At 43.3% G+C, this 23,225-nt stretch overlaps 1 protein-coding gene across 1 annotated transcript; it reads right to left on the bottom strand.

Moving 5' to 3' along the window:
• Positions 1-14,230: 14,230 nt before the first annotated feature.
• On the bottom strand, positions 14,231-20,817 carry LOC123051797 (oxysterol-binding protein-related protein 1B). Its single transcript, XM_044474779.1, has 10 exons — positions 20,185-20,817; positions 18,645-18,998; positions 17,875-17,962; positions 16,800-17,224; positions 16,288-16,443; positions 15,883-16,050; positions 15,399-15,539; positions 15,081-15,317; positions 14,881-14,994; positions 14,231-14,683 (listed from the first exon to the last, which is right to left on the bottom strand). The coding sequence occupies exons 1-10, from the start codon at positions 20,521-20,523 to the stop codon at positions 14,486-14,488; spliced, it is 2,220 nt and encodes a 739-aa protein (XP_044330714.1). The 5' UTR covers positions 20,524-20,817; the 3' UTR covers positions 14,231-14,485.
• Between the last annotated feature and the right edge of the window lie 2,408 nt (positions 20,818-23,225).

Genomic DNA, 23,225 nt, shown 5'->3' with positions numbered 1-23,225 from the left:
TGAGAAGCTCTCATCATAGTCAACACTTTGAACTTGTCGAAAACCTTTTGCGACAATTCTAGCTTTGTAGATAGTAACACTACTATCAGCGTCCGTCTTCCTCTTGAAGATCCATTTATTCTCAATTGCTTGCCGATCATCGGGCAAGTCAACCAAAGTCCAAACTTTGTTCTCATACATGGATCATATCTCAGATTTCATGGCCTCTAACCATTTCGCGGAATCTGGGCTCATCATCGCTTCCTCATAGTTCATAGGTTCGTCATGGTCAAGTAACATGACCTCCAGGACAGGATTACCGTACCACTCTGGTGCGGATCTCACTCTGGTTTACCTACGAGATTCGATAGTAACTTGATCTGAAGTTACATGATCATCATCATTATCTTCCTCACTAATTGGTGTAGTAGTCACAAGAACAGATTTCTGTGATGAACTACTTTCCAATAAGGGAGAAGGTACAATTACCTTATCAAGTTTTCTACTTTCCTCCCACTCACTTCTTTCGAGAGAAACTCCTTCTCTGGAAAGTTTCCGAATTTAGCAACAAAAGTCTTGCCTTCGGATCTATGATAGAAGGTGTATCCAATAGTTTCCTTTGGATATCCTATGAAGACACATTTCTCCGATTTGGGTTTGAGCTTATCAGGTTGAAACTTTTTCACATAAGCATTGCAACCTCAAACTTTAAGAAACAACAGCTTAGGTTTCTTGCCAAACCATAGTTCATACGGTGTCGTCTCAACGGATTTAGATGGTGCCCTATTTAACGTGAATGCAGCTGTCTCTAATGCATAACCCCAAAACGATAGTGGTAGATTGGTAAGAGACATCATAGATTGCACTATATCCAATAAAGTACGGTTATGACGTTCAGACACACCATTATGTTGTGGTGTTCCATGTGGCATGAGTTTGTAAAACTATTCCACATTGTTTTAATTGAAGACCAAACTCGTAACTCAAATATTTGTCTCCGCGATCAGATCGTAGAAACTTTATTTTCTTGTCACGATGATTTTCCACTTCACTCTGAAATTCTTTGAACTTTTCAAGTGTTTCAGACTTATGTTTCATCAAGTAGATATACCCATATCTACTCAAATCATCTGTGAAGTTCAGAAAATAACGATACTTGCCGTGAGCCTTAACACTCATCGGACCGCATACATCAGTATGTATTATTTCCAATAAGTCAGTTGCTCGCTCCGGAGAACGGAGTCTTAGTCATCTTGCCCATGAGGCATGGTTCGCAAGCATCAAGTGATTCATAATCAAGTGATTCCAAAATCCCATCAGCATGGAGTTTCTTCATGCGCTTTACACCAATATGACCTAAATGGCAGTGCCACAAATAAGTTGCACTATCATTATTAACTTCGCATCTTTTGGGTTCAATATTATGAATATGTGTATCATTAAGATCGAGATCCAATGAACTATTTTCATTGGGTGTGTAACCATATAAGGTTTTATTCATGTAAACAGAACAACAATTATTCTCTGACTTTAATGAATAACCGTATTGCAATAAACATGATCAAATCATATTCATGCTCAATGCAAAAACCAAATAACACTTATTTAGGTTCAACACTAATCCCGAAAGTATAGGGGAGTGTGCGATGATGATCATATCAATCTTGGAACCACTTCCAACACACATCGTCACTTCACCCTTAACTAGTCTCTGTTTATTCTGCAACTCCCGTTTCGAGTTACTAATCTTAGCAACTGAACTAGTATCAAATACTGAGGGGTTGCTATAAACACTAGTAAAGTACACATCAATAACATGTATATCAAATATACTTATGTTCACTTTGCCATCCTTCTTATCTGCCAATCACTTGGGGTAGTTCCGCTTCCAGTGACCAGTCCCTTTGTAGTAGAAACACTTAGTCTCAGGCTTAGGACCAGACTTGGGCTTCTTCACTTGAGCAGCAACTTACTTGTCATTTTTCTTGAAGTTCCCCTTCTTCCCTTTGCCCTTTTCTTGAAACTAGTGGTCTTGTCAACCATCAACACTTGATGTTTTTCTTGATTTCTACCTTCGTTGATTTCAGCATCACGAAGAGCTTGGGAATTATTATTTTCATCCCTTGCATATTATAGTTCATCACGAAGTTCTACTAACTTGGTGATGGTGACTAGAGAATTCTGTCAATCACTATCTTATCTGGAAGATTAACTCCCACTTGATTCAAGCGATTGTAGTACCCAGACAATCTGAGCACATGCTCACTAGTTGAGCGATTCTCCTCCATCTTTTAGCTATAGAACTTGTTGGAGACTTCATATCTCTCAACTCGGGTATTTGCTTGAAATATTAACTTCAACTCCTGGAACATCTCATATGGTCCATGACGTTCAAAACGTCTTTGAAGTCCCGATTCTAAGCCATTAAGCATGGTGCACTAAACTATCAAGTAGTTATCATATTGAGCTAGCCAAACGTTCATAACATCTGCATCTGCTCCTGCAATAGGTCTGTCATCTAGCGGTGCATCAAGGACATAATTCTTCTGTGCAGCAATGAGGATAAACCTCAGATTACGGATTCAATCCGCATCATTGCTACTAACATCTTTCAACACAATTTTCTCTAGGAACATATCAAAATAAACACTGGGAAGCAACAACGCGAGCTATTGGTCTACAACATAATTTGCAAAATACTACCAGGACTAAGTTCATGATAAATTTAAGTTCAATTTAATCATATTACTTAAGAACTCCCACTTAGATAGACATCCCTCTAATCCTCTAAGTGATCACGTGATCCAAATCAACTAAACCATAACCGATCATCACGTGAGATGGAGTAGTTTTCAATGGTGAACATCATTATGTTGATCATATCTACTATATGATTCACGCTCGACCTTTCGGTCTCCGTGTTCCGAGGCCATATCTGCATATGCTAGGCTCGTCAAGTTTAACCTGAGTATTCTGCGTGTGCAAAACTGGCTTGCACCCGTTGTAGATGGACGTAGAGCTTATCACACCCGATCATCACGTGGTGTCTGGGCACGACGAACTTTGGCAACGGTGCATACTCCGGGAGAACACTTCTTGATAATTTAGTGAGAGGTCATCTTATAATGCTACCGTCAAACTAAGCAAAATAAGATGTATAATAGATAAACATCATATGCAATCAAAATATGTGACATGATATGGCCATCATCATCTTGCTTCTTTGATCTCCATCTCCAAAGTACTGACATGATCTATATCGTCACCGGCATGACACCATGATCTCCATCATCTTGATCTATATCAATGTGTCGTCACGTGGTCGTCTCGCCAACAATTGCTCTTGCAACTATTTTTATCGCATAGCGATAAAGTAAAGCAATTATTGGACGCTTGCATCTTATGCAATATAGAGACAACCATAAGGATTTTGCCAGTTGCCGATAACTTCAACAAAACATGATCATCTCATACAACAACTTATATCTCATCACGTCTTGACCATATCACATCACAACATGCCCTGCAAAAACAAGTTAGACGTCCTCTAATTTGTTGTTGCAAGTTTTACGTGGCTGCTATGGGCTTAAGCAAGAACCAATCTCACCTACGCATCAAAACCACAACGATAGTTTGTCAATTTGACTCCGTTTTAACCTTCGCAAGGACCGGGCGTAGCCACACTCGGTTCAACTAAAGTTGGAGAAACAGTCACCCGCAAGTCACCTATGTGCAAAGCACGTCGGGGAAACCGGTCTCGCGTAAGCGTACGCGTAATGTCGGTCCGGGCCGCTTCATCCAACAATACCGCTGAACCAAAGTATGACATGCTGGTAGGCAGTATGACTTATATCGCCCACAACTCACTTGTGTTCTACTCGTGCATATAACATCAAACCATAAAACCTAGGCTCGGATGCCACTGTTGGGTTTCGTAGTAATTTCAAAAAAATTCCTACGCACACGCAAGATCATGGTGATGCATAGCAACGAGAGGGGAGAGTGTTTTCTACATACCCACGCAGACCGACTACGGAAGCGTTGACGCAACATAGAGGAAGTAGTCTTACGTCTTCCCAATCCGACCGATCCAAGCACCGTTAGTCCGGCACCTCCGAGTTCTTAGCACACGTACAGCTCGATGACGATCCCCGGGCTCCGATCCAGCAAAGCTTCGGGGAGGAGTTCCGTCAGCACGACAGCGTGGTGACGATCTTGATGTATTACCGACGCAGGGCTTCGCCTAAGCACTACAACGATATGATCGAGGTGGAATATGGTGGCAGGGGGCACCGCACACGGCTAAGGAACGATCTCAATGATCAACTTGTGTGTCTAGAGGTGCCCCCTGCCTCCGTATATAAAGGAGCCAAGGGGGAGGGGTGCGGCCAGCCCTATGGAGGCGCAGGAGGAGTCCTACTCCTACCGGGAGTAGGACTCCCCCCCCCCCAATCCTATTCCAAATAGGACTCCCAAGGGGGAAAGAGAGAGAGAGGTGGCCGGCCACCTCTCCTAGTCCTAATAGGACTAGGGGAGGGGGGAGGCGCGCAGCCCACTATGGGCAGCCCCTTTCACCTTTCCACTAAAGCCCAATAAGGCCCATATGACTCCCGGGGGGTTCCGGTAACCTCCCGGTAATCCGGTAAAATCCTGATTTCACCCGAAACACTTCCGATGTCCAAACATAGGCTTCCAATATATCAATCTTTATGTCTCGACCATTTCGAGACTCCTCATCATGTCCGTGATCACATCCGGGACTCCGAACAACCTTCGGTACATCAAAACTCATAAACTCATAATATAACTGTCATCGAAACCTTAAGCGTGCTGACCCTACGGTTCGAGAACAATGTAGACATGACCGAGATACGTCTCCGGTCAATAACCAATAGCGGGACCTGGATGCCCATATTGGCTCCTACATATTCTACAAATATCTTTATCGGTCAGACCGCATAACAACATACGTTGTTCCCTTTGTCATCGGTATGTTACTTGCCCAAGATTCGATCGTCGGTATCCAATACCTAGTTCAATCTCGTTACCGGCAAGTCTCTTTACTCGTTTCGTAATACATCATCTCGCAACTAACTCATTAGTTGCAATGCTTGCAAGGCTTATGTGATGTGCATTACCGAGAGGGCCCAGAGATACCTCTCCGACAATCGGAGTGACAAATCCTAATCTCGAAATACGCCAACCCAACATCTACCTTTGGAGACACCTGTAATGCTCCTTTATAATCACCCAGTTACGTTGTGACGTTTGGTAGCACCCAAAGTGTTCCTCCGGCAAACGGGATTTGCATAATCTCATAGTCATAGGAACATGTATAAGTCATGAAGGAAGCAATAGCAACATACTAAACGATCAGGTGCTAAGCTAATGGAATGGGTCATGTCAATCTGATCATTCAACTAATGATGTGACCTCGTTAATCAAATAACAACACTTTGTTCATGGTTAGGAAACATAACCATCTTTGATTAACGAGCTAGTCAAGTAGAGGCATACTAGTGACACTTTGTTTGTCTATGTATTCACACATGTATTATGTTTCCGATCAATACAATTCTAGCATGAATAATAAACATTTATCATGAAATAAGGAAATAAATAATAACTTTATTATTGCCTCTAGGGCATATTTCCTTCAAGGAAAACTTCACCTAGTAGAGTTGTGTTCCAGCAAGCATTGTCGCGATCAATCAGCTCCGCCACCATCATCGGGGGATCTGATTTAAAAGCAACAATGGGCCTCATATTTTCCTTCCTGGGTAACCAATTCATATCCCAAATATGACTTGTATTTCCATTGCCTATCCTCCGGACTAGTCCAATCTTCATGATATCGCGTCCCTCTATCAAGCCCCTCCATATCTGGGAGGGATGCCCGCCAATAGTGGCAGTCAGGAGATCACCTTCCGGGAAATACACCGCTTTAAGGATTCGAGCACTTAGAGAACTAGGGTTTTCCAAAACTCTCCAAGCTTGTCTTGCCAAAAGCGCCAAGTTAAAGATTTCAAAGTCGCGGAAGCCCAGCCCCCCCCCCCCCATGTACTTTGGCATGCTCATAGAGTCCCATGACACCCAATAAGGTTTCCTCTTGCCCTGTTTACTTCCCCACCAAAAGGCATTAATCATTGAAGTCAATTGTTGGCATAAACCCCTCGGAAGCTTGAAACAAGACATTGAGTACACCGGAATAGCTTGTGCTACTGATTTAATAAGCACCTCCTTCCCAGCTGCTGAAAGTAGTTTCTCCATCCACCCTTGTATCGTGTTCCATAGTCTATCTTTAAGGTACTTGAAGGCACCATTCTTTGAACTCCCAACGTCAGAAGGCATGCCAAGATATTTGTCATTTAGCTGCTCGTTGGGAATTTGCAAGGTAGTCTTAATATCAGTTCTTGTGGATTCCGGGCATCCCTTGCTAAAGAACAGTGAACACTTATCCTTGTTAATTCGCTGGCCAGATGCTCTAGCATATATCTCCAACAATTGAGAAACCTCCTCAGCTCCCTCAACATTTGCTTTAAAAAATAGCAGGCTGTCATCTGCAAACAACAAATGGTTCACCGGCGGAGCTGATGAAGCCACTTGTATTCCACCCAGATTAGATGACTGAACTCTAGTTTTTAAGAGGCACGAAAGGCCCTCTGCTGCTAGCAAAAAGAGGTAAGGTGATATAGGATCCCCTTGTCGAATTCCACGAGTAGGCTCAAATTCTTCTAACTTCTCCCCATTAAAAAGAACTGAGAACAAGACTGAGGTGACCATACCCATGACAATATTCACCCATCTGCTCGTGAACCCCAGCTTTAACATGATTTCCTTCAGATAACTCCATTCCACCCTGTCATAGGCCTTCATCATGTCAAGCTTTAGTGCACAATGCCTGTTTTTTTGTGCCTTATTCCGCTTCATAAAATGCAAACACTCATATGCAGCAATTATGTTATCAGTAATAAGACGGCCTGGTACAAAGGCTGATTGCTCCTTAGAGATTATGTCTGGCAGCACACTCTTCAAGCGATTAGCAATAACTTTGGATGCTATTTTGTACAAAACATTGCATAAGCTGATGGGACGGAACTGTGTAAGAAGCGTGGGATTTTTTACCTTTGGTATTAACACCAAAATCGTGTTATTGATCTCACGGGCACTTTCCACGCCTTCCACAATTCTAAGGACAACTTTAGTCACCTCCTCAGAACAAATATCCCAATGTTTCTGAAAAAATTGTGCAGGAAAACCATCCGGTCCGGGGGCCTTCTGAGGTGACATTTGAAACAACGCAGTTTTTACTTCCTCGACTTTGTAGGGAGTGTTCAGGACATCATTCATTTGGCGTGTCACTTTGCGCGGGACTGCATTGATAACCTCTTGCATATTCTCTGTACCTTCAGAAGTGTATAGAGCTGTGTAGAACGCCTTGGTCATATCCTATTTGTCTTCTGTTCTGCTCCCGTCTGATTTCATCAACGATTTTATTCTGTTTTTAACTCGCCTCAGGTTTGCCCGCATGTGGAAATATTTTGAATTTTTATCGCCAGCTCTGAGCCACTCCAAGCGAGCTCTTTGTTTCCACATTAACTCCTCTCTCTTGTAAAGTTCCAGTAGCTCGCTTTTTATCTCCTTCTCACGTTCGGATGGTTCTACCCTGCCTGGAATCGATCTCAGGATATCTAGCTCCCTTTTTAGCTTTTTTATTCCTCTCCGAACACTGCCAAAGGTTGTGCGATCCCAGGCCTGCAGAGATCCTGACAGTAGGTTTAGTTTATTCGACAGTCCCATCACCGAATCTCCCCTGTCAACTTCAGCTGTCGCAGTCCATGATTCTCTCACCACTTCCTGCAACCCTGTGTGCGTCTCCCACATGAACTCATACCTGAAAGTACGTGCAATGATTGGGTCATCAGTAGCTGCATGCAGACTAAGAAAAATAGGATTGTGATCCGAAGCAATAGCATTGACGTGTTCAACTGTAGCCTCGGGAAAAGCACTTCTCCATGCAGCGCATGCAAGCGCTCGGTCCAGTCTGACCCTGGTGAAAGAACCTCCTGTTACTTTCTTTTCAAACGTCCAATTAATGCCAGTGTAACCTAAATCAATCAAAGCACAGTCGTCTATGGCTGCCCTGAAAAGATCAACCTGGTTTTGGCTCCTCCTTCCAACCCCATCATGTTCACTCGCATGCAATACTTCATTAAAATCACCAATGAGAACCCACGGTGCATCAGATTGCCCCACTAGTTCCCTCATTTTATCCCAAGTTTTGTATCGTTCCTGCACCTGTGCCTCTCCATAAATGCATGTTAGCCTCCAAGGAATAGCTCCTGCATTGTTCACCATTGCATCTATATGATATTTTGAGTAGCCCGAAACTTGCAAATTTATTTCATCATTCCAAAACATCCCTAGACCTCCACTTCTACCATCACTAGAAACAGCATAACCTTTATTGTAGCCTAACTCTCCTTTTAAATTTTCAACACGTACCCTATCAATCTGAGTTTCAACTATACAAAGTACGGTCGGGGTAAACTTCTTCGCGAGAGCACGAAATTCATGAACTGTCATGGGATTACCCACACCATGACAGTTCCAACATAGAACACTCATTGGGACAGGCGGCGCTCCTCGGAGGAGCCCGCCAAAACTGTATTGTCAACAAAATTATCCTCCTCTCCTCCTGTCTCCTTGCTAGTCAACACCTCTGTGGTAACTGGTTGCTGGAACAAAATCCCTTTATTGTCGTCTCCCTTCTTGGGCCTCTTCACTTCCTTCCTCGGAGAAACATAAATGGGTGGCAACGGAGGCACACCAGTGGGCTTTTCTTTCACCACAAGGACTGAGGATTTCTCGCTTACCACTTCTTCCACTCTTGTGGATTGCACACCTCCCAGTAGCAGACCACTATCGGTAGACTGTCGTTTGTTGTTTCCCCGTGGTGCCCCCAGCACATTGTTGCTCGTGTCTCAACTTTCTCACTTGGCTCGGCCGTACCTGTATCACCTGGAGCTGGCTCAGAGACTGCCCCACCATCCTGTCTGCGAGGTTCGTTCTGTTGTGCATTGAAACGCCAACTTTGGTTTGGATTATATTGCTCTCTTCCCCGGCCTCTTCCTCCCGCAGGCCTTGGGCCACCTCATCCTCTCTGAAAGCCATAGCCACCTCTCCCAGCTTGCCTGAAATGTACACCCTCAGCCAGTACAAAATCTCCCCATTCAAACTTCGTTGAATCGTGAACTCCATCCCCACACTCCTCGTGCCAATGTCCACACTCGCCACAGTTATAGCAGAAAATCGGAAGTTTCTCATACTTGACTTGGTATCTTACCATCTCATCTCCCTTCTTTCCAGTTACGAACCTTCTGATTTTTGCATTAATATCTATCTTCACCCTAACTCTGACAAACTCACCAAATAACCATGCCGGTAACTTCAGTTGCACTTCCTCCACTTCTCCAATACGTGATGCCATCCCTCTAACAATTGGCTCTATCAGGAATTTGTCAGGCAGCCGATGGATTTGTGCCCACACCGCCAGCCTGTCCAGCTTGATACTATCAGGGTTTTTGAAACCATCATACTCAACCATGATGACTGCTTGATCTCTGAACAACCAAGGCCCCTCATTCATAGCTTTATTCCAGTCCCCCAAACATCCAAACTGGGCAGTAAATAAGTTTTCCTTTATCTTCCTCCAAACAACCAATTTCGCCGGGTTCCACGCAGTACGCATGTCCCCATACAGAGCATTAGGGCTGAAAGTTCTTGTAGTATGAACTCTGGCAATTGCCAGCCACTTCGTCGGCTCTCCCAGGTCCGGCAATTCCTCTTCCCACACAAAAGCGTCATCCTCCTCCTCCTGCAGATTCAGCCTTGCAAGAAGTTCCTCCGTTGTCTCCTTCCCATGCCTTCCCTGAGTACTTGTTTCCGCCGCCATCAGAGATCCTATCTGGCTCCTCGTCCAAACCCTAGATCAGACTGCGTCGCGCAACTAGCCAGGCGGGGTCGCAGAGAACCCCCCTCCTTGATCCGCCCCGAGTCCGAGAAGAAACCCGGCAAGAGAACCCCCCGTGGGGGAGGGATAATAGCCGACTGCAAGCACCGGAGTACGGCGAAACCCTAGGTCGTCGCCTTAGGGGAGAGAGACCCTGAGTGGGAACACGGATGGGAGCATACCTCGTGGATACAACAGTTTCTGCAAACCAACTTGTCCCTCAAATGGATGTATCTAGCACTAACATGGTACTAGATACATCCGTTTGGACCGGCCCATATTCGTGCAGCCTGGTTTTTATCTTTTTTTTTCTTTTCTTTTCTGTATTCATTTTTCTCTACTTTAAATAATTTGGGACTTCAACAAATTTTCGAAAATGAAACAAATAAGAATTTTGAAATAAAATGTTTAATAAATCATAAAAAGTTCATGTATTCAGAAAATAGTCCTGATTTTGTCAAAAAAGTTTGCTTATTCAAAAAATATTTGAAATTTGAAAACAAATTTTCAGGAAATAAAAAATTTCATGATTTTTTAGAAGTTCATGTATTAAAAGATGTTAATGAATTTGAACAAAATTTTGCCAATTTAAAAAATGTTCATGAATGGAAAAATATCCTAGAAATTCAAAACCTGTTCGTGACTTACAAAATAGTTTATTCATTTATAGAATGTTCGCTGATTCCAAAAATGATCATGCATTTCAAAAATGTTTGTTAAATCAAAAAAATGTTCGTTAATTTCAAATATTGTTCCACCAGGTTCGTTAATTTTTTAAAACTTGCTGGAACATTTTGTGAATTTCAAAAATGTTCGTTGATTCTACAAATGTTCGCCGGTTCAATAAAATTGTTTTAAAAATCTGCAAAAAAGTTAAAAATGATTTCAAATAGTATAAATGTTCATGAATTCAAAAAATGTTTTGATTTAAAAAAAACGAAATTTTGTAAAAGTGTCTATGGATTTAAAAAATGTTCACGATTTCAAATATGTGCAAGAGTTTAAAAAATGTTCATGATTTCACAAAATTGAGAGTGATACTGTGATAGTGTATCTCAGTGATGCAACAAAATATGGTCATGGCCATTGAAGATTATGAATTATTTTCTCACATTGCAACGCACGAGCCTTTTTGCTAGTACTTGAAGGAGGTGATATTCTTGGTCCGGTCCATCATGCATGTTTTTGTAGAAGACCTCCTAATAACCTTTATGAAAACAACCCTCAGTTTCGGTTCGTCCGTGCGCTTGTCCGTGTGAGTCCAAGTCGTATACGGCATAGCCTAGGAAAAACTGACTGTGTTTGTGTCCATGTCCAAAATAGGAGCTTATCTTCTTTTCCTTAGCCTGTACCGATTAGATCCAACCGAACGCACCAACCCTCACACAGGCTCACTTGTTGTGGCTCTGCTTCCCCCATCCCCACCGACACACTGCGCGCCCAGGTCGGTGGCTCCCTGCAGTGCCTGAGCCTCCCGCTCGCCCCTACCATCAAGCATCAAGGGTGTCCTCTGGGCTCGCCTTCTCGCTCTCCCGCCATCATCCTCATGGTGACGACATAGATGGTGACCCAACGGAGTACTTGGAGGATGCTGAGTGGGTGGGTGTGTGGCTGGCAACGAGCGCAGTATGCTTAGGGACTTCTTCGGATCTATCTGCATAGGTTCGCCAAATCGAAGTTGAGTGTTGTACACAAGAGACTAATCATTGTTGCCTCAGTCCCCAGCATGAAGACATTAGGCATCGCTCACACCAACGTGGCCTCCTGTGCTCCTAGCCTCCTAGCTGTGAGCATGTGTCGGCAATAGCTCGATCCCTGCAGCACCATCGAGGAGGAGCTGGGGTGAACGCGGCATGCACGTTCTCACTCCTCATCGACCTTGCTACCACTGCCTCAACTTTGAAGCCCATGGGCAAACATCAAACACAACGTAAACAGGAAGAATGTGAGCTTGCCGGCAGGAGCAACCTTGGTAAGAGTAGGGGAAGGTGTCAAGCTGAAACCACACATCTAGGGTTTAGTTGCGTGAGCCAGTTTACGAGAATCTTCTCCAAGTGAAAATTCCAAACCGTTTCCTCCACATCTGAAGCCATAATAAGCATCCTAAGACGATTTGGTTCAGACGCACCCAGTGATATGATGGTACTTGGGTAACTCGCTACTGATGTTCAGAAACCAAAACAATGGCTTGCACTTTGTGTTAGCAAATGTACAACTTTGCATGTATTGTATGCACGTCATATCAGATTTGTGTGATTCTTAAACATGTAATCTGTAATTATGCAACCCAACATGAGTTCCAGTGCAAATCTTGGTTTTTTTCACAGGCGCGGGACAAGGGATGACCGCAATTGACTACCACAAACTCCTCATGTATGCCGTCAGACATCGGTTGCATCCACGCCCAAAGCTTTCAATCTCGCTGTTCCGGCGAGTTTGCTGAAACATCGTTTGCACATGCTCCATCCAAGGTACCCCACCGTCCAATTCTATCATCAATTTTGCACTTTAAACTAATGACTTCTTGGTTTAAGGAAGATGTAATTTTGATATCAATGATGCAAGCAAATAAGATTGATCCCAAAGAAAAAAAGTAAAGGTATAAAATATGCACCTTTGTGTGCATGTGGAATTACAGGGGAAAATATACATTATAATGATGGCTTGGTTGTCAAGGAAAGAAATACTAGTAAGCAAAGAACACCAAAATTGTTATACGGGAATAGAGCCAGTCTTCTTCTTAATAGAACCGGTGGTCCGCGCCGACCCAGTCTCTACGCAGTGGCAGCACCTTTCCTACCGGCTATCCCTTCTGCACGTTGTTGTGCAGGTGGTCACGAACGTGGCGGCACAGTCGCCGGATGCGAAGAAGCTCGACTGCTTCTACCTCCTCCACTAGGACGACAAGTAAGATTAGTTGCTACCCCCTCATCTGCACCTCTCCTACCTATTATGTTGTTTCAGCTAGATTCATGTCACTTGTAGATTGTGGAACAAGAGAAACAATATGATGTGCACATTAAAAACTTCTATGCGCTTCAATTGGAGCAAGAATTTACTGGCGTTGCGTATTTGGTATGCAAATACAAATTCCTTTGGATGTCGTAGAGATGAATATTATGCTACTGCATGATGTTGAATCCTGGTCGTCAAATACTAAATTTTGAACAATGAGGTTATTTCTTTCTGCTATTGCTGCAGCGCCAAAACAAAGCTCTCCCTTCTATTAACATATTCCATCAGGATTTACTATGGCTTGTACTATAACATTGCATGGTGTCGCTCCACTTTGTGGCAGTGGCTGTCAAAAAGTTATCTATCACAGATTTGGTTTATGAGCTGCGTTAATTTGTTGTTTATGGTTTAACTGCTACACTTTGATGCTTCTTAATTAGGTACCCTCCGATAGAGATAAGCACTGATGTTTAAGAAAAAATTAGTCTATTTTACTAAGCAACAAATGCGGACGCTTAGCATGGGCGTCATGGCAAGATTCCTGGCCAATTAGCGGTTGGTTTATCGAGTCCCGGTGTCTGGTTAGGGTTCCTTTTTCGAACCCCATCGTCGGCTCAAAACTGCCAGGGGATGCCTTATAAAATCCTTTGTTTTTTCCCCTGTATTAGCGCCCATACAAGCGTAAGCCATTGTAGATGCTGGCATCTTTGATTGCATGATTGTATTAACACATAAATGAAAAATACACGAGATTGAAATGTCATGCCCATTCGGATTCTATGGGATTTGAGTTTGTGATAAACATCAAAAGAAAAACAAAAGATTTTTTTAAGAGGTTGAAGAGGATGATTGAGAAGCTTTTTAGGTACCTATAGAATGTAGTATGATCAAAGAGACCCTATAGAATATCATACTCTTTAGGTACCTATAGAATGTAGTATGATCAAAGAGACCCTAAAGGTAGATGAACATGCCATCTATACGATCCAGGAGCATCAGAGCATTCATATAATCAAATGCTCACCAGCCAAATATCTTCAATTCTACCGAGAAACCATATCAGTTACTACTCATGATGGTTAGTTCAACTTGGGGTTACAGCAACAATCCAATTACTGCCAAGAACTAAGATTGAGATGAGATCTCTTGCCACACACTTAACTATGTCACGCAAAAAACACATCACTCTAAGCATCACTTTGATTCATGGAGTAAACAATATTTTAAACTTGTACTATGTTGCCTCCTCGCCAGTAAGCTAAACATACTTGTCACCCATTCTCATCGGAGACAAGGGGGGAATGATATTATTGACTATTTTAGCAACAATGTTAGCAAAAGTATACCAGTATATCAAATTAGGGATTTGGTTGCGCTTAATGTCCCAGCGTTTGTGTATGTGTATAGGACAACAAGGAGAACATCTTAGCTCTTCTTTGTACCATAGATGTGTATAGGACAACAAGGACAACAAGGAGGAACCAATCAATTATGTACCTTTGAAAAATTAATATGCTGACAACGCCTACTACTGCCTCCTTAGACACTCGCGCTGGTGTACAGCGTGGACACCCGTGGCTTTGGATTGTCGCAGAAACTGCCAAATATGTCACTGCATCCAACCCATTTTGTCTGTTCCCTTGCCTCCCAGTAGCCTCCGACATAGCGGTATGTTCCATGCTCGCTGTCCCTTTGGAACCATCTTGGCTTCCAGCCACTCTCCTGCATGTTCCTTGCCTGTTTAAGAGGAAAAAGAAATAACCATCAGTTAGGGCAGATAAGGACCAGACAGGTACTTCTTCAGTGTAAGCAAATATGAAAAAGAACTATGAAAAACTCAACGTGCTGCCATGTACAAGCAATGTGAATAAAGGTAAGCAACATGTAGTGTTAAAGGAAAATGTAGGACAGTATAAAGAACTAGGGTATTATACCATTCGTTGTCTGGTCTCGAGGCGCAGTTTCTCAGAGTTGGCCTTTTCGTACTCCCCATTCTCTAGATGTCGCTGGTCTGGTCTGAGTCTTGAATCTGTTGGTGGAAGCTTCTCCTAAACAAATGACAAATTTGTTCTTTAGGTTCAGAGATAATAAAAGGTGACAATAACGAGCTATTTAATGCATGTTGTATCTCTACCTTAAGCCCTGGAGTCAGCTCATTTAAAGTAATCGCAAATGATGACAAGTTATATCTAGTGGGATCTGCTGGAGGCTCATTTTTCTTCCACAACAAGGTGGCGCCAGCGCTCTGATGTGAAATATGAGAGTTCAGTTTAGAAGCATCATCACTAACAACGCAATACATGCTCTCATCCCACTTGCCCATCAGGGATGCAACCTTGGTGCCATCAGCATCTTTAACAAAGCCTTGAACCTTGCATAGAATTACATATATTAGTACGATCTACATAAGCAAAGGGACATGGCGAAGTTTCATGGAAATTGTTCGTCATACCTGGCGAGGATTACGTTCGAGGAAAGACTGCTCTTTAAACATCAGCTTGCATGAATATTTTTTGTTTCCACTAATACTCATTGTGCCATGGTGATGGCAATATACTCGACCAATGATAAGGTTATTAATTGTGGTTGTAACCTTACAAGGAAAAGAAAAATGTTATAGGTATTAATTCAAAAAGATATTCAATTCTTCTTGCCCATCTCCAAGCTTCATGTGAATAGTGGCAGTGTTCTCTAGAAATAAATGAAACCATGATATCTAAAGGTAGAAATTAAATTGGGGTGCATAAAACAACCCATGGAGAATAGGAACAGTAATAAGCTCGGCCCTGTGGCCTGTTCCCTAGAAGAATAGGATAGGTATGCTATACTCACAGATTAAAAAGCACGGGCAATCGGCAATCATCAAAACATTATTTCGAGAATGGTAATCATGGAAAGCTAGAATAGTATGAGTGCCTTTGATGAAGAATCTGTACCTTGCTCCACTGGAAAGTTTCTCCATCATCAAACTCTAGGGTTAATATGCCACTAGGATCCACTTGAATCGACTGACCCCAGAATTTACTCTTTAGATTGCTGTCTCCCCAAAATTTCCAACCTTTTCCTTCACAATGGCATGCCATGGCCATCGGATGATGACTAACCTAGTGCCAAGAATAAACTAACAAATTAACTAAAAGATGGAGTGCCATATCAAACGCAACGAAACTCTTAATAGGCTTGTCATCATATCCATGTATGTCACTACCATGCTTTTAATCAAACAACATTTCAAGACACTCCGTACCACCTGGCTATCATTTCTTTACAAATGAATTTGATCTTGTTACTGTGCACTAGATCGCATGACAGAATGCAGATGTGTTGTATACCAGACTAACCTTTTCAGAGAAGAAACGTATCCCCTTTTCAGGGTAATCAGCTTCATAAGTTTCCCCTAACAGTGGATTGAAAGGTTTGCAGGGACGGCTATCTGTGGAAGCATATCCAGAGACAGCAAAGGCAGCAACATAAAGAATTCTCATCAGACCGTTGCCCTGAACATATGTGCAAAAGACATTACTATCAACACAATTCTGGGATAAGTACACATGAAACACCACTATGTACTCCCTCCGTAAACTAATATAAGAGCGTTTAGATTACTATTTTAGTGATCTAAACACTCTTATATTAGTTTACAGAGGGAGTAGTATTTTAGATATTAATGTTGATGGAATAAAAAATAACTTCATTATCTGCAAAATTTGACAGCTAAAGTGCATGCTACTCGGTTTGTGCTACACACAGATTTATACATGCACAGCAATTCAACCATGTGCAAAGTAATGTTTCCTGATGTTTAATTTATTTATAACAGTATTTGGATCAGAAGAAAGCAGGAAAGGCATACCCTTAAACCACATTCGTATGCACGGTCCAATAAATAGGAATACTCCAACTCTTCAAAGCACTTCTGAAGAGACGACAAAGGCTCGTTAAAATAAACAGGAAGACAGACCCTTGTAAGATCCTTGCCAACATTATCTTTGATCATGGACCAAAGGCTAACACTTCTCTCCTTCTCTACTGGTTCAGGCAACTTGGAGCGCCTCTTCGCAGACGATAATAGATATTCATTGGTCCTGTCGGCAGCTAATGAGTCACCAAATTTGCAAGCTTCATTCCCATAATTTAAGTATCTCACTTTCACGTCAGGACTAGCCACACTGTCGCTAAAACTTTGCCTTGTATCATAGAAATGAAACTCATCTTCATCTGACATTTTCCCTATTTCTTGTTTACCAGCATCTTCAGAAGATTCTGTGTTGCTGTATTCTGATGGCAAAGAAGAAAAAGTAGGCAGTAAGCAGAAATAAACTAAAGATGGAAGAAGTGTTTGCAGTGAAAATGCGCCAGATAAAGATGTAGTGATGTATGGTTTACATATTCAGATTAATCCAACAAACAAACATAGATGAGTTGTAACAGTCAGCTATGCTTGAATTTCTACCATGGTCTTGAAATGTTGATGTCGAACGGGCAACGATAGTCACTGCCCCGCTGGTAATCGTTCTCAACTATGTATGATGGAAAACTAATAGTTATGCTTGAAATTTTTTCTCTGCGTGATCAAATGGAGCTATATTAAGGAAAAATCCCTCCAGAAACACCAGCCATGAAGCAGTTCAGGTAAAATGCAGTGCAAGAAAAGTCACAGGTGCTTGGAGAAATGAATAGAAAAAATCCATAATAGAAGCAGTCTAACATCAGTAGTCCAAGAAAAATGCGAATCAGCACCTTCACACCTGTGCTCTAACAGCACAAGAAAAAACACAGGTACTTAGAGAAACTAACAGAAAACAATCCAAAGTAAAGGTTTATACCATGGTAATGAAAAATTATGCATGAAAAATAACAAGTAAACTTTTATTTAAGGCTAGTCATAACTGTTAGAGAAAACCAAAACTGAAAAGAAGAACAAGTACCACTACATTTTCCAGAGCTGGAAAAGTCAGGCTTGAACAACTGCGACTGTGGATTGCCACGAATAGTTGCATCTTCTGAATTAACTGCCTGAGAGAACACAATAAGTCAGCAGATGATTTCACGATACTAGAATACCAGATATCAGTCCATCAATTTATTCTTTGAGTTCTGGGCCAGACTCCAAACAAACTTTTTTTGCTATTTTTTTACAAAAAATTTGAAGAAAATAAAACTCACCTTCCTTAACTATATTTTTTAAAGCTCCAGTGCCTATGAGGAACTGTTTGGACCACAATTGGGTTTCCTTGTCATTTATAACAGGTCGAGTGTCTTCATCTTTACTTCTAAAAGGGTCTCTTTGCTAAAAAAACTTCTAAAGGGTTTCAACCATTGGTGGTGTCGCCTTCTAGCAAAAACTATTAAATCTATTGCAAAAGGCTGAGATGGTGGTCCTGTTTGACACCAAAGTTGGGATAATATTGCTAGCAAGTGCACTATTTAGCTACTGATAAAGGTTGGCTGCTGAATACAAGGAAGACAATCACATGGAAGCAAAATATCCAGTCATCTTTTGGTACAACTAAGAACATCAATTGAATATATATAGTTCTAAAGAGGGCTCTGCAGGTTCTTAACGTTCATTCATCACTAAAGTTGGTGAGTATGACCATCAAGTTCCTTCACCGTTATTTGCTTGAAGAAAAAGAGAAAGCCTACCAAAAAGTGCATGATTTGTCTGGTCTAATCACAGGGTTCCAAGAAGCATTACCTCAAGTTCTCGTGGAAGACTGCCGATAAAGCTTAAATACGATTCACAGCGCTGTTTCATCTGTACGTGATACTGTGAAAATTCCGAATGAACAATCTGCTCACAGTCTTTAACAATTTCTGCACCAACACCTTCAGCATGCAAGCGATCTCTTAGCTTTTCTGTAGAAAATGATCCACCATTCCGGTCACTTGGTAAAATACCACCAAGAGAATATTCACTTCTCGCTGAAACAAGTGCTTCAATCCAAGCCACACGGTCCTTAACACAACCTGTCCTCAACTGAAGTGTCTTGGTTGGGGTAATGATATAGAACCGTTTGTCATCTGATTTACTTTCGCTAAATGATGAGATCTACAAACAGTTCAAAAGAATTACAAAAATTAGCAACCAGACTGGCACTTTAAGCCAAAAGTATGAGTCCTTGTGTTCAAGGCACACAAATTATAGTTAAAACAGTGATGCCCCATGATATCTACATATTCATGCGGCGATTACACGTTCGTATAGACCAATGACAACAAATACTTCAGTTCCTTCCAACACAATATTTTGATCGGTCTCCTAGGATGTAAAATCCAATAATGAGCAATGAAGAGTAATCCATATACTCAAATGACTACTGAACCCTCCCAGCTCTGTAATGCCATATCATTTCACACTGTTGCATCTATAGATAATAACTTGATCAGTTGTCATCCAAAGGACAGGCTAACACAAAGGACGCTGACTCAAGCAGCAGCCAAGGCCAAGAGACCGCTCATCAGGGGAGGAAAAAAGGCAAGGCTCCTTTAAATGGGTATATGGACAGATGCTTCGTACCACCCCACGTTCCCAGCAAACTCACGGACATCCATCTAATACGACACAAACCGAGGCGCCAACCCATCAGCCGTGCCATTTGTACGAAATACAGATGGGCCGGTGCCGTGCCATTTGAACAAAATGCAGCTGGGAGAGCCGGGCGCCCGCGTGCCGCGAATTAAAGCATCTCGCCGGCCGGCCAGTCGGCTGTCGGCCCCTCCTCCCCTGAGCGCGGGCGGCGACAAGGTCGCCTCTGTAGCACGCCGATGCAGACACTGTTGTTTCACACTCCGCACTAGTAGCCGATCCTCGCCGCGGCTAGCGAAAAGCCAGCTACAGTCCAAGCAAGGCATCTCTCTCTTTATCCGACACAAGCGACAGATAGCCCCGGCTGCAAGAAAATCTCCGCCGTAGATCGCGGCGATGTGCGGCTGGCGATGCGCGCTCGCGGGGGGCGCCGGGGAGCACGGGGTCGCTTTACAGTTCAACTGTTCCGATCCGGGCGACGCGGAAATACCAACTCGTTTTGGTGATGAGAAGGAAAAAAGACCTACGAAATATCTGGGGAAACTAAAAACAGTTCAATCGCCCGCCAGATGAAATGCGCTGCGCCCTGAGGAACGGACCGCTCGATGTGTCGCTACTGGTACTAGTTGTGTGGAAGCTATCTATGTAAGCAATGGGATCATGGTAGCATAGCGGACGGGAGACGGAGGGGAAGGAAATGAGACGAGACCTTGAGATGGACGAATCCGATGGGCCGCTCCCCGGCGCCGCGGTCCGCGCCCCCGATCACCCTAACGCCCGCGGCGGGCTCGGTTGGCTGCGGCGTGGCCTCCTCTGCCGCGACGCGGCGGCGGATCTTCGAGTAGGCGAGCACGCCGCCGCGGATCGCGAACCAGCGCGGGCGCCAGCCCCTGCCGATGTTGGTCCACTTGTGCAGCACCCCCGCCACCGCCGCTCCGTCCGCGGGCGGCGGGGAGCAGTCCCCGTCGTCTTCCTCGGCGGCGCCGCCGCCCCCGGGGCAGAAGTCGGCGGCGAGGCAGCAGAGCGGGTGCATCTCCCTGGCCCGCATCGTCGCCTCCGTCGCCCGCTCTCACGCCGCTGGCGTCCCCATCTCGACTTGTTTATTGGCCGCTCCGCCTATAGAAGCGCCTCCACGCGGTGGGTCGATTGGAATGGATTCGTTGGGTTGCGGTGGCGAGCAGAGCCGCGGAGGCGGGCGAGGCGGGCTGAGATGGGAACGGGAGAGAGGGAGGGAGGAGACTCTGATGCGCGCGGCGCAGGCGCGGGCGCAGAGCCTTGTGCTTAACGCTCACTTCTGCTGCTTCGCTTTTGGAGCGGCATCTTTGAGCGCGCGATCCTCCCTCCTCGTGTCTCTCTCCCGAGCCCGGACGCGTGCCCTGTGCGCGGTTGGTCGAGTCTGGTCAGGTCGACCGGAGCGAGCATCGTGTTCGTGCCGCGGTGTGCGCGCGTGTCGACGGGCGATCGTGCGCCGTGCGTTGCGCGGCCGCGTGTCGTCGCGATCTACGGTAGGCTCGCTTGACAGTACTCTAGATGTCAATGTGCTCTCTCCATCGTTAATTACGCTTAACAGGAGCCCGAGCACTGTGCATCTTTGGCAACTTCAGCTACATACTCCTGTTGCTAGTTAGTAGTGGTCCATGCTTCGCTGGTTTCCGCGATCGATCGGTCGAACCTTCCTTGGACCAGCCGTCGTCCTCCAGCGCCATGGCTACGATGACGGACCAGCGGCACGCGTCTCCTGTCGCGGACCAACGACGCGCACGAGCGTTCGGACCCCATGTCTTGTACGAGTAGCTTTTTTTTTTGCGAGTAGCTAGCTATAGCTACCTCTCCAACCTGGTGGATCGACATACATGCAACCGCATCAGCCCTACCGGAAACCCAATACATCCGCACGTGCACCGACAAGACCTGTATCCACGAGATTTTTTTTTTGGATAACCCTGTATTATTCGCAAAAAAAAAAACCTGTATCAACGAGATATCGCAGGATCGATCGAATAGGCCGCCGGACTCCCTCCCGGTGGCGAGCTAGCTGGCTGAACAAACCACTCGCTGCTGATTATCTCCTTGGGCTTCAGAAACAGAGTTGGGCTCACACAGAAGGTGTAGTGTACTCTTTTTGTGGCTATCGCGGGCAGCTAGCGACTGAAACTGGGCCGGCCAATTTTTCCGATATTCACAGCCTTCTAAAATAGTTCTTCTCTGGTTGTTAACCGGTTTGGGGGACCTTGCAAAAGGTTCTGGTCCAGTTTGTTTCCTTTTTTCTTGACTTTTTAAAATGTTCATTTTCTTCAAAGTTTTCATCATTTTTTGACAAATATTCACGTTTATTGAGAAAATGTTTGGAAAATTTTAAAATATGTCTAAACCTTTTTAGAAATGTTCACAATTAAAAACCCAAATGATGAGTGCCACACGTCACATGCATGGCACTCCGGCCTTGATGTTTTTAGAAATGTTCACAAATTTTCGATGGCAATTTCAATCACGCAAGGATGGCAATTTACAGAGATACAAGGTAAACTTCTGTTAAAAATAAACTGAAGCACTAAAGGTGCCATGCTTGCCAACTAAAATTGTCATCCCCGCAAACTAAACTTGCCATAAAAAACGTTCGAACTTACCATGTGCTCGTACCTGACTTCTGGCACTTATCAGGGTCCTTCAAAAATGCATTCCTTAAAAATTGTTCAATAATTTGAAGAAATGTACTCCCTCCGTAAAGAAATATAAGATCGTTTAGATCACTAAAGTAGTGAGCTAAACGCTCTTATATTTGTTTACAGAGGAGTATGTGTTTAAAAATTGTTCACATTTTAAGAAAAAAGTTTACAAAATTAAAAGAATGTTTTAAAAAATTTAAAAAATGTGTTTATTCTCAAAAACCTAAATTAAAAATCCAAACAATTCATCAATCATAAAGAAATCATTTACACAACATGCTGAGGTTGAGATAAAAAACAATCATCCCTTATAACCATCGAAGATTGTTGAACAAGCTAAATCCTCTAAATATAGGAGGCATTGAGCACATGATTAGCATGAAAAGATCACGGAACTTTCTTCCCATTCCGCCCTATACCACTTGACTTTCAAGGCAACAGAACAAATAGCAATCTACATCCTTCAATTAGCACTACTAATCCAAGATCTAACAACGTGGTTAGTTTGATCCTAGGGTTGACGTGCCAAAAGTTGGATAGCAAAATTTTTGGTTGATTGGTTTGCGAATGAATTAGGAAGCAATGGATATAAAAATGAACGGTGTGGCACATTAACATTACAAAAGTATTGGTCTCCATCCAAACAAAAGCAAGTGTTTTGGTCATGGCCAATAAATTAGTAGTGTACACTTTGGTCACAATCTGGATACACGCCATAAAAAACACGTGCAAGCTCTGTGAAACCTAGATGGAATTAGAAGGACAAGGTGAATAGTCACTACAAAAATTGTGCCACCCCATAGACACTAGAAGATTCTCCATGGCCTCGGGACAATGCAAGACATCACACTGAAGGAAATATGCCCTGAAGGCAATTATAAAGTTATTATTTATTTCCTTATATCATGATAAATGTTTATTATTCATGCTAGAATTGTATTAACCGAAAACATAATACATGTGTGAATATATAGACAAACAGAGTGTCACTAGTATGCCTCTACTTGACTAGCTCGTTGATCAAAGATGGTTATGTTTCCTAACCATAGACATGAGTTGTCATTTGATTAACGGGATCACATCA

This window comes from Triticum aestivum, chromosome 1A (genome assembly GCF_018294505.1).
Source record: "Triticum aestivum cultivar Chinese Spring chromosome 1A, IWGSC CS RefSeq v2.1, whole genome shotgun sequence".
NCBI classification, from domain to species: Eukaryota; Viridiplantae; Streptophyta; class Magnoliopsida; order Poales; family Poaceae; genus Triticum; species Triticum aestivum.
The sequence above is the reverse complement of the archived record's forward strand: the minus strand, read 5'-3'. Positions and strand labels throughout refer to the sequence as shown.

Coding starts and splice junctions, on each gene's coding strand:
- LOC123051797 (XM_044474779.1), bottom strand. CDS start 20,523: ATGCGGGCCAGGGAGATGCACCCGCTCTGCTGCCTCGCCGCCGACTTC. Junction 18,999..20,184: donor TCGGATTCGTCCATCTCAAG/GTCTCGTCTCAT, acceptor AACTGTTTGTAG/ATCTCATCATTTAGCGAAAG. Junction 17,225..17,874: donor CAGCTCTGGAAAATGTAGTG/GTACTTGTTCTT, acceptor CTTTGCCATCAG/AATACAGCAACACAGAATCT.